The following is a 12772-nucleotide window of genomic DNA, read 5'->3' as shown; positions in this document are numbered from 1 at the left end:
CACATCGGGCTCTCTGCTCGGCGGGGAGCCTACTTCTCCCTCTCTCTCTGCCTACTTGTGATCTCTCTGTCAAATAAATGAATAAAATCTTCTTAAAAAATTGTTTCCAGTAGATAGAAAAACTGTAAGTAAAAAATCTGAGTCAGAACAAACATGTAAACTATTCATTATGGTCATGAAGAGCAGATAACCAATAGGATGGTAACTAGACAATCGTGCCTCTCTGAACATTTCTGTTTCTAGCTTAACACAACAGACATACTAATTACACTGAGGGTGGAGCTCAAACATCTATCATTTTAAAAGTCTCTTCAGATCAATCGATTGGGCAGCCAAGGTTGAGATTACTGTGGTAGACTTGACTTTTGTGGATTCAACACTCTGGGGCAAAGGACCAGGAAGGTCCATGATATGTGGTAATTTACAATGAGTTAACGAGTAGGGTTAGCAGAACTGCTAACTGAACACTCTCGTCCCTTAATAGTTTGCTGCTACTTGTCATAGTCCTCGTAATAAAGTTTGTGAGGGAATGTAAAATATTTCTTTGTTTAAAAAAAAAAATACCCAGCAAGAAGGTGATAATAGCACTGAGGACAGAAATGAGACTAATAAAATTTAAGAGTACTAATCCATGGCAAAATTTGACATTATGTTATTTGTACTTGGTGAAACAATGGATTCTCATGTTTATTACAACATAAGCATCCCCAAAGGATAATCTGAGAAAAAACTACAGAGTTATCCTATATTTATTATAAATTCTAATTCTGAGTACCTCTTCTAATTTTATTAGTTTGCCTACTCATACCTTTGCTCATAATTTGTCAATTGCTAAGAATAAGATGGGCTCCCCAAAAACATTCTGAATCGCAAACTTTTTATTATATATGGTTTCCCCAAACTTACTCCTAACCAGTAAAGCTTTACTATGAGCTAACTAGAAAGATGGTTGCCTATAAATGGATTTCAAGTACTAATAAACTCTAGTGTTATTTGATCAAGCAAAACACAAGTTATTAAATATAAAATTTTCAGAACTGAAGGCTCTAGTGAATAGATAAAGTCCTTGGATCAAATTGATGTGCTCCAATTTCAGAGAGACCGAGGAACTGTATCACAAGCACAAAAAATGAAGGCAGCAAGTAGCTTCTTGGTCACATCACCCTGGACTGATTAGAATCTGATTTCATGTGGTGATTAATATTCTGTTTAAACTTAATACCATTTCAATATGATTAAACTATAATTCTGCTGTACTGAGAAGGAACCAAGAAATACATATGTATGCATATGTGAACATGTGTGTGCATATTTATCAAAAAGTCTTAATACTGGTTCAAGTCAATCAAGAGATAAGGTGAGTCACTGTGCATATCACTCTGAAGACCTCAAAGTTTCATTCTGGTACAATTACTTCTGTCATAAAATAATGTATTATTATCATTATTTAGTGAGATTCTTTCTTAAGTTTAGGTATTAAAAACCCAACTAATTCTAAAATGTAAAAATTCTGTGCAGCACATATTAGAATCTTAAATAACAAACTTTAAACAAATATTTTTATGATAATTTTTATCTTCAGTCACTTACTAAATTCATACTATCTTACTATGAAATAAAACATAAAATCATTTAAACACTTTTTCTATCTTGCACTGTTCATGAAAATTACCAACTTAAAAAAGCATCAGATGACATATGTGAAAAGAGGAAGACCACAATTATCCTGCCAATACCCAACTGATAGAAGGATCAAGAAAGCTTGGGCAAACATTGTGGTATAAGACGGATACCTTTCTGAATTCTATGTATACAGCTATTATTGATAATTTAGATAGGTACTAATTACATATCTGTAATCTAAACATTTGGGAAATGTTACCTCCCCCAGAAAGTCTAATAAATAATATACCTGGTCAAAAGAAATCACGAACTACATTATTCATACATAGTACGTCAATCTACTTTTTTCCATAAAAATATTTAGAAATTTGAGGGTTATTTTTACTAAAAGTATCTGCTATTTACATTTTTATTTGAAAAGTTATAAGGTATCAATTTACAATGCATAATGAAGATAGATGTTGGAGAAAAGTATAAAAAATTTATACCCAGATTACTTTTATTAATTAGGTAATAAGCAGGTCTATTTTCCTATTTCCAAGGTCTGTTTTTAAAATCTGTGATTCCATGTAACATACTAATGCTGAGAGTTGCTTCTCTGACAAACTTACTTGTTTATGTATAAAAAATATATATAACATTAAGATTAAATTAAAGTAACCACTGATTTTTAAAATACAGTAGGTTATATATGAATAGGTTTTTTTTCCCCCTTTACAACATTAACTAACCTTGGTATTTCATCTTCTTCCCACCGAAATAAAGTACCAGTTAGAGAATTTCCTGGTAGTCGATCATTGCAAGATCCAGTTGCACGCAATGGATCACCTAGAAATAGAAAGGTAAAAGGGGATAAATTCTACTTTTAATCTGCATACAATTACCCTTTAGGTAAAATAATATAAAACCTGTATGACTAGCTTCTAAAATTGCGTCCTTAAAATGCATACACACACAGGAATGCATATGTACGTCAGAGAACAATGGTTCCAAACTAAGAGGGAACAAAAGTATTTGTGATATGTATAAGAGAGAAAAATAGACACAATACCCAGATACTGGAATAAAAGTACGACACATTTAAGTGTGCTATTGTGGAAGGTATGATTAAAATCTCATTTTGAAAATAATGAAGAATTAAGAATTTTTATAGACTTTAAATTCCTAGGGTATTCTGTATGAATCGTCACTAAAATTCTAGTGGAAATCAGATTCCAGGTTAAGATTCAAAACATATTTCAACACTATGCCCCCAACAAAAAAATACGTAACACATTTCAGAAGTGATGGCAGTTAACAGCAATGAGTAGAAACCGGGGGCAAATACAAATACAATTTGACCAGTGGTGGAAGAATGGACTAAGCATGTTTGCTTAGTTGTCTAGGTTTCGGGCACTGAGTCCTGGGGTCACACTCTGAAATAGTCTCTAAATTTTAGTAACTTTTCTGTGATCTCTTACAGGAATTTAAATTCTAAGAGAAAGCTTAATTGAGTAGCATGGACAGAATTCTAACATTAAGAATGATGCTAAATTTGTAATCTTTTCCAGCTAAATTTAATGCTTTTTGTTTGTTGTTGTTTTAAGGAGGCACCTGTCCAGCATGGAGTCCAGTATGGGGCTTGAACTCACCACCCTGGGATCAAGACCCAAGCTCAGATTAGAGTCAGACACTCAACCATATGAACCACCAATGTACCCCAGTACTTTGATCTTATTTGGTTAGCCTGATCACAAAATAGTGCAATTAAGACTAAGACCAGGTATTACCTTTGTTATTTTAATAAAACACATGCCAAAACATGTAAGTGATTTTATATACTTTCAGATGTTTTTAAAAACTTTGCTGTTAGGTGGCTAGGGCATTAATATGAAATTACTTTGTAAGTTGTAAGTTACCATAAATATTATTTTCTAACAAATTTATATGAAAAAAGAATCTATACAAGTTTACTGATTCAAAGTTATTGATAACATTAAAAAAACCATTTTACCTACTTTTTGCACACTGTTTTAGCATATTTCCCTAAAGAACATGGAAACTCCCTAACTTAAAAAATACACACACACACACACAATTATATACATATATAGTTTTTCAATTGTGGATGATAAAAAATACAAAATACCTCTGTGGTACTCAAAATATTTACTCTGTTTATATACTTCACCTTAACAATTACAGTAATTAGCACCATTTCCATTCATCTGACACCTGATTATATAACAGAAATCCTGAGGAAAAAAACTGTATATGCCTATATACTGTTAAAATTTCTAAATCTTATCTACTTTTTAATTTACTCCATTTTCTTTCTTTTTTTTTTTAAAGATTTTATTTATTTATTTGACAGAGAGAGATTACATGTAGGCAGAGAGGCAGGCAGAGAGAAAGAGGAGGAAGCAGGCTCCCTGCTGAGCAGAGAGCCTGATGTGGGACTCGATCCCAGGACCCTGGGATCATGACCTGAGCCGAAGGCAGTGGCTTAACCCACTGAGCCACCCAGGCGCCCCTAATTTACTCCATTTTCAAAAGACTTCATTATGTACATTAACTTGTCTTCCAAAACAAAAATGTTAAGTTATGCATATATATGTAATACATATTAATTTACCATAAGAAGTAAACTGTCAGTTTAATGTGTCTCAGAAACATGGTAAAATATAAAAAAGTGATTTGCTTCTTCTTTCCAAGATTTCACTATAACCTTTTATACAAAACAAGCAAAACAAAACAAACCAAAACCTGAGGGACATTTAGTATAAGGAATTAAGATATAAATTTTATTTCATCATACTTGCAACAATTTCCCTGCTTTTAATTTCCAACTAAATCTCATGTGTTCCTGCCTTCAAATTGTAAAAATTTTCTGTATCTTGAAAAAAAAAATCCTTCTAATTAACATTCTAATTCTCATCTAACTTCTGTAACTAAAACAAATGGCTTACATATATTTGAAAACTCAAACTTTTCTCACGTTTTCCTATTGGAAATAAACTTCTGTGAAAGTTACCTTCTTTTCCTATAAATACCTACTGTTCATAGTCTAGAATCTTTACCATTCTTCAATCCTAATTGAACTATCATCTGTATTTGATACTGATAACCAACCTGCTGTATTCTTTTATTCCCTCGATAACCTTTTTATTTTGGAATAATGTTACATTTATAGAGAAGTTGCAAGGGTAGTACAGAGTTTCTACTGTTAACATTTTACATTATGACAGTACATCTGTCAAAATAAATGGACACAGACGCATCAATATTAACTAAACTGCACACTTTATTTGAATTTCACCAGTTTTTCCACTGTTGTCCACTTTCTGTTTCAGGGTTCAATTCAGTACATCACATGGCATCTAGTTATCCCGTCTCCCTAAGTCTCATCTGGTCTATTTCTGTCTCTGTTTTTCATAGCCTTGAGAATCATGAGTACAGGCCAGGTAACCTGTAGAACATCCCCCCACATCTGGGTTTGCCTGACATTTTTCTCATCACTGGACTGTGGTAATGGGTTTTTGAAGTATCACAGAGATGAAGTGTCCTCCTCATCACCTCACATGAGGGGCTACACAGTATCACATGACACCACTGAGGATGTTAACCTTCAACATTTAGTTAACTAAGGTATAGTTCTATGGGTTTGATAAATATATAGACGCATGCAGTACCATACAGAACAATTCCTTCACCCTCAAAGTTTGCCTGTATATTTGCTTTGTAGTCAATACTCCCCTCTCCTCCAATCCCTGGTAACCACTAATATGTTTTCCATTTCTGTAGTTTTGCTTTTTCCAGAATGTTTTATGAATGAAATCATCCAATTAGGAGCCTCTGGGTCTGGCTTCTTTCACTCAGTAAAATGTGTTAAAGATTCATCAATGTATGAATTGATAGCTTGATGCTTTTTACTGATTCACAGTATTCCACTGTATGGTTAGATCACAGTTTATCCACTACCCCAATGAGTGGACATTTTGGTTACTTTAGACTTTTAGCAATTATGAAGCTGCTATAAACATTTGCATACAGGTTCTTGGGCAGACATAACTTTTAAATCACTCGGGTAAATGCAGAGGAGAGCAATCACTGGGTCATGTAAATCTACGTCTAACATTATGAGAAACTGCCAAACTGTATCCCAAAGTGGTTGCACTATTTTGCATTCCCACTCGCAATGAATGAGTTACTGTTGTTCCACATCCCTGCCAGCACGTATTGCTAGTTTTTGGATTTTAGCCATTCTAAAAGGTACGCAGTAGTAGCTCTTTGTGGTTGTAATTTGTATTTCCCTAATGATATATAATATTAACAATCATCTTTTCATGTGTTTGCCATTGTTACATCTTTTTCTTTGCTAGGATCTGTCCAGATCTTTGGACTTTATTTTTTAAATATTTATTTCAGAGAGCTTGAGCACAAATGTGCATATTAGGAGAGGGGCAGAGGGGGAGATTCAAGCAGACTCCATGCTGAGTGTGGGGGAGTGGGGCTTGGGCCCATATCCATGAATGCATGAAGTGAGCTGAAACCAAGAGTCAGATGCTCAACCGACTGAGCAACCCAGGTGCCCCTCTTTTGACCATTTTTAAATGGATTGTTTGCTTTCTTACTGTTGAGAGTTCTTTACATATTCTAGATGCAAGTACTTTATCTGATAGGTAATTTGAAAACGTTTTCTCCCAGTGTGTGACTTACCTTTTCATTAATAGTATTTTCCACAGAGCTAAAATTTTTAATTTTGATAAAATCAACTTAGCAGTTTTCTTTTCATGGATATTTTTTGTATTCTACCTAGAACCTCATTGCCAATCCACGGTCAGGCAGACTTTCCCTTTGTTTTCCTCTGTAAGTCTGATAGTTTTAAATTTCACATTGAAGTCTATGACCCATTTTGATTTTTACATAAGGTATAAAGTATGTGTCTGGGTTCTTTTATTTTTATTTTCTGGCATCCAATGATTGCAGCACCATTTGTTGAAAAAACTATCCTTTCTTCACTGAATTAAGACAGTACCTTTGCCAAAGATAAGTAGACGTTATTTGTGTGGGTCTGTTTCTGGGTTCTCTTTTGTTCCGTTGGTCTGTATGTCCCATCCTTTTACTAATACCATGCTATCTTGATTATTGTAGCTTTATAATAAATGTCTTGAAGTTGGGTAATGTGATTCCTTAAAGCTTTACTCTTGAAAATCTCTACATTGCCCCCCTCACCAAAAGAAGGATCTCCCAGATAAGAAATAACCAAGCCCTCACAAAAATTTAGGGAAACAATTCCTGCAGGGAAGGAAGTTAGCAGTGAAGTTATCCTTCTCCTGCCTTTTTATATCTTTTCTCTTCCTGCCTTCACTTTCTATTCCTTTTCTCTATGGAGAAAAAGAAAGATACTGGGCAGACAGACTACTTCATCCTTTATCAGATGATTTCTATCTCAGGATCCTATGGACTATTTATACAACTTGTTTTATACAGAATTGTATAAAATTCTAAGATTTTGAGATGCCAGAAAACCTGGCATTTAGTAAACTGTAAGTTGCACCTAAAACTAAGATTACTATCTAGTAGAATTAGTTATGAACAAATGAATTATTTTGGTCTACTTAAAAAGGTAAGTCATATATTGGTCAATGCTTCAATTTTTGTGGATTTAAAATATGTAGTATTTAAGTTTTCAATATAACAAAATCTGTTTTCAGAAATAGTATTACTGCATCTAAATTCTTTCATGTAAAGGTATTATCAGCATCATGGAGAGACATGACAAACACAACTATAAGTATGTATAACATTATATAGTAAAACATTGCAAATAGTATTATATTTGATAAGGATTCTGCATTATAGTTTTCCAAAATGCATTTGTAATTCCAGTACCTGAATTCCTTGTAAGTCTTTAGAGCATGCGTATGTGCACATGTGTGCACACATCAGTGTTTGCTAGGTTTTGCTCATAGAGAATTTTCTTGTGTGTCTGGTATATTCTAAATTGTGTGAACATATTATATTTGAAATGTTATTTTTAGGAATAATTTAAGACCTGTAGTAAAATTCTACAGTAGAATTTAGAATTTGCCTCTACTGAATGGTGAGTATATGACCAGACCATCACTACCTCAGATCAAGTTCTAGATCTGGGAATCTCTTTTATTCCCAAGGAATTCAAACTGTGTTGAAGTATCTTAAAGCTGTTCCACTTCCTAGTTTGTAAGGACATCTTACCCAATGAGACCCTGGGTTTTGTTTCTGCCTCTCTCATTTGGAAAGGCTGTCTCAATGGAGAGTCCAAATTTTCCAGGGTGAGCAAAACCCTCAGGGCAAAGGTTGATTTTCAGCAGTCTATTTCCTCTTTTGGCCAGTATTTCTTTGCTGTTTTGTATCTCTTTAATGCATTTAAGATTTTTAAAAAATCTTCTTAGCCTTTAAATTGTTTTTAATAGGAAGGTTAATTATAATCACTTAGTCTGTTATTGAGCAGGGGGAAAAAAAAATCCTCCCTGGTTACTTTTTCGAGCATAGTTTGGATACTGTAGAAGAAATGTAAGAAGTTAAACCAAAAAGAATAGACAGTAAACTATGAGATAAAAAAAGCTAGCCTTTGGTTTAATAAGTATGGCAGTGAATAAAAAGAAAAAATTAAAACAGGACAATAGCATTGGCAGAAAAAGAATGTTGGGTTCATTTTGTTTCAAGCAGAAGAGAAGGAATTCGATGAGAACAAAAACAAAAGATGCTAGACCATCTGACCCGGAAATTCTATTCCTAGATATGTGCCCAAGAGAAGTGAAAATATATGGCTACACAAATATCTGTACTTATGTTCAAAGCAGCTTTGCTCATAATAGCCAAAAAGTGGAAACTCAAATTTTCCATCAGTTGATGAGCTCATGAACAAAATGTAATATGTTCATAAAATAGAGTGTTATTTGGCCATAAAAAGAATGAAACACTAATAGATGTTATAACATGGATGAACCTTGAAAACATTAGGCTAAATGAAAAAAAAATACAATTCCATTTATGGGAAATGTGCAGGCTGGCAAACATACAGAGACAGAAAATAGATTAGTGGTTGCTAAGGGGTGGGAGGCATGGAAGGGTTAAAGGTGACTGCTAAAGACTACAGATTTTCTTTTAGAAGTGCTGAAAATGTTCTGAATTTGATTGTGGTGATGGTCGTACAACTCCGTGACTATACTAAAAGCCAATGAATTGTCCATTTTATTTTATTTATTTATTTTTTTAAAGATTTTATTTATTTATTTGACAGAGAGGCAGAGAGGCAGGCAGAGAGAGAGGGGGAAGCAGGCTCCCCGCCGAGCAAAGAGCCTGATGCGGGGCTCCCAGGATCCTGAGATCATGACCTGAGCTGAAGGCAGAGGCTTAACCCACTGAGCCACTCAGGTGCCCCTGAATTGTCCATTTTAAATGAGTGAGTTGTATGGTATGTGAATTATATTTCAATAAAGTTATTACAAAAAAATTCTTTTGAGATTCTTTTCCTGATGAACCCTAATACCATTTTGCATATTCCTTTTTTTTTTTTTTTAAAGATTTTATTCATTTATTTGACAGAGAGAAATCACAAGTAGGCAGAGAGGCAGGCAGAGAGAGAGGAGGAAGCAGGCTCCCTGCTGAGCAGAGAGCCCGATGTGGGACTCGATCCCAGGACCCTGAGATCATGACCTGAGCTGAAGGCAGCGGCTTAACCACTGAGCCACCCAGGCGCCCTGCATATTCCTTTTTATTCTTTATCAACTCAGCAGTTATTTTCTAAATATATGTCATTTTATGAATCATCAATTACATAACATTTGTTTCAAAGCTTTAATTTGAACTTGTGGAATTAACCTTACTTTTCCTTCTTGCTTTTCGGAACTTGACAGCAGCCAGATTTATTAAATTCATTCCATAGAGATTGTAGTCAATGAACAGCTGTAGGAGGTAGGGAATATGCGCTTCATGAGGCTGGTAAAATTTATTCATTATGGCTCCACTTTGCAAAAGTTCACATATCCTAAATTAGAAAAAAAAGTTATATCATGAAATTATGGTTCCTAAAATGTCAAATGAAACATTATACTACTATAGAGAATGAAACACATTATATTAGCACACAAATTTTTTATTTTAATTTTACTGAAAATTTGTATTTTGTTAGAAATTAAAAGTTTGGTCAAGTTTTAAAGTCAGCTGCACACTCAAAGAAAATGACAAAAAACTACTTGGATGAAGAATATTTTGACCTCAAAAACCAACTTAATACTAATTATATTAAAAAAATAGGATGTGAAAAGTTTCTAAAATATGAACTTTTCCTGGGGTGTCTAGCTGTCTCAGTCAGTGGAGTATGTGACTCTTCATCTCCAGGTTCTAAGTTTGAGCCCCAAATTGGGTGTAGAGACTACTTAAAAATAAAATCTTTAAAAAAAAAAAAGAGTTTCTCCTTTTAAACACTGAGAGAAACATTTTACAAGATTATTACAAACATTCTGAAAAAGGATTTATGACTCAAATCCACTACTCTGAAATACTGCTATTTTAATATTTGTCTTCTCTTGAGTTATTTTTCCTTCATGATGGAGAACACAAACAATAGGTGATTATAAAAAGTGTAAGTGCTATGCAAGGGAAGTATATGAAACATCTAGAAGGGATTAATAAGATAAAGGTACAGAAGTTGTTTCTGCAAAGCCTTCTTGAAGAGAAATCTCTAAGCAGGAGACTAAATGATGAATTAAAGATATTTCTTCTCTAAAGAAAGGGAAGAGTATTTCACACAATAAAATTATACATATGAAAGGTCACAAGAAAACACGGCCTATTTGGGAACTGAAATCATTGCGTGAGGCTTAGTGACAGGCTGTGGAGAGTGTGTCTACAGGGGTGTGGGCTAGAGAGATAATGAAAAGTCAGATCATGCAGTCTATTAAAACATTCCAAGAGATAGTAGAATTTGCCTTTGAAGTAAAGAGCAGGAAAGACAAATGACCAGGGTAGCTAGACAATACACAGGACTAGAGCTAGGAAGTGAGAAAGCTATTTTGGAAAAACTAAGATGATGGTAGCGTTGACAAAGACTGTGGCACTGTGTTGATTCAGGAGATATATAAGGAATAGTCAAGCCTTGGGGACTGATTAGATGCAGAGGATATGGCAGAATAAGAGTTAAGGAGGATGTCTAGATTTCTTGCTGCCATGTTACTGAAATAGAAAGGACTAGGGACACCTTGGTGGCTCAGTCGGTTAAGCCACTATCTTCGGCTCAGGTCATGATCCCAGGGTTCAGGGATCAAGTCTCACATCGGGCTCCTTGCTTGGCAGAAAGCCTGCTTCTCTCTGCCTCTGCCTGCTTGTTCCAAATAGAAAGGACTAGAAGAAAACAGGTTTCTCTGCAGAATTTCAGAGAGGGATTAAGGATAAACTCCGTTTTAGACATCCTGGGGTTTAGGTATTGTGGGGTATTCAGGTAGGTTTCCATGAAAATACTGACAATGAATGACAATGAGAATGGGGACAAGAATAACTTCATTTACACAACAGAGGCAGCTAACATATTTAAGGACTATGTATTAAACATTGTGTTAGTTGTTTCAAATGCTTAATCTCAGGTAATCCTCACTACAAACCTATGATACTATTATCCCCATTTTATAAATAGAGAAACTGAGTCTTAGATTAAAAGGTTGTCCCAAATCATACAAATTAAAAGCGGAAGAGCTAAAATAGAAGTTTTCTCTGATTTGTGAGCCCTTACTCTTAACTGCAAAGCTATTCTATTTATCCAGAAGATGGTGTGATACATTGATCCAGAGCTCTGGAGGAAAATTTAGGCTATTGATATATACCTGAAAGTCAAATGCATAAAGATTAACAAAAAGAAAAAAACTAAACCAAACCATAACAGTAGATAAGGCTGTACAGTGAGGTGAGAGTACAGAGAGAAAAGCTGAAAGCCTAAGACATAACCCCAAGAACAGCTGCAGATGTTAAAAGAGGAACCAACAAAATGGCATAAATATGAATAATCAGACAGGTATAAGGAAAATCAGAGGAGGCTTATATCAAAGAAATAAACACCTGGGGTTATTTTAAAGCACTATAACCACAGACATAAGGTCAGAAGTTAAGGACAAAATGGTATTAACTAGATTTAGCAACATGGAGATCTGATTTTGACAACACAGATCCTCTCGAAAGGGTCTAAGGAATCCCCAGTGCACAATTTAACAACTACTTTTCTAGACTGATGAGTTCCATTTTCCCTATGAAGTAGAAGGCAAAGCCTTGGGAGGGGCTTCACACTGGAGTAAAGAGGGTGAAGAAAGGTAAGAAGAAAATTAGAGAAAAGCAGAAATAAGACAAGGCAGGGCCCAGGAGAAGTTGAAGACTATGAATTCACAGTGGCACCATTCTGTTGTGATTTTTTTGTATCCTAAAAATAATCAGAAGCCAGAGTTTATAGCAGAGAAAAAAAGGTAAATAAACAGATTAACCCAGAACTGATGGTTAACCTGGCAGACAAAGGAGTTGAAAAGATAGAGAATAGAATCTGAGCTGGATAGGAAAGAAATTAATTGCAGGAGAAAGTTATACAGAATGGGGCAGTAGTCTTGAGTCCAGGGAGTTTAAAGCCTCAAAACAAAACAGGGATACCTAGATGGCTCAGTCATTAAGCGTGGGCCTTCAGGTCAAGTCAGGATCTCAGGGTCCTGAAATCAAGCCCTGCATTGGGCTCCCAGCTCAGTGGAAAGCCTGATTCTCCCTCTCCCACCCCTCCTGCTTGTATTCTCTCTCTGTCTCTCTCTGTGTGAAATAAAGAAAATCTTAAAAATAAATAAAAAAAAAAACCCCAACAACATATAAAGGATCTTATTAGAGCCATGAAAAGGTTCTAAAACTGAATTATAGTGGTAAGTGTACAATTCAGCAAATTTACTTAAAAAAAAAAATCACTGAACTGCATATCCTTAAAATGTGTGAATTTTGTGGTAAATTAGATCTCAAGAATTTTTAAAAAAAGAAGACTGTAGTCAGAAATCAAGATGTCTGCATTTAAAATCTCAGAGGCAGGACAAATTTCAGGGTGTGGTAAGAGTAGGTACTAGGTATTTATCCTAAAGATGCAAACGCAGTGATCTGAAGGGGCACA

The 12772-nt window shown here is 34.8% G+C and overlaps 1 protein-coding gene across 6 annotated transcripts in view; it reads right to left on the bottom strand.

Annotated features, from left to right (window-relative positions):
• Nucleotides 1–12772, bottom strand: part of REV3L (REV3 like, DNA directed polymerase zeta catalytic subunit) — a 216175-nt gene that overhangs the window by 141281 nt on the left and 62122 nt on the right. For all 6 annotated transcript variants that reach the window (XR_006606812.1, XM_045080200.1, XM_045080201.1 and 3 more), the window contains exons 4-5: nt 9477–9637; nt 2355–2451 (exon numbers count right to left, since the gene is read on the bottom strand). Coding sequence is in view for 5 of the 6 variants with exons in the window: in XM_045080200.1 (XP_044936135.1) it covers nt 2355–2451; nt 9477–9637 (258 nt within the window). In the remaining variant the exon portion in view is untranslated. The remainder of the gene's footprint in view (nt 1–2354; nt 2452–9476; nt 9638–12772) is intronic.

The sequence above is a fragment of the Mustela putorius genome, unplaced genomic scaffold, assembly GCF_011764305.1.
Source record: "Mustela putorius furo isolate JIRA1106 unplaced genomic scaffold, ASM1176430v1.1 tig00000450_pilon_pilon_pilon, whole genome shotgun sequence".
Lineage (NCBI taxonomy): Eukaryota > Metazoa > Chordata > Mammalia > Carnivora > Mustelidae > Mustela > Mustela putorius.
Note: the sequence above shows the minus strand (reverse complement) of the source record. Positions and strands in the feature narration are given on the sequence as shown.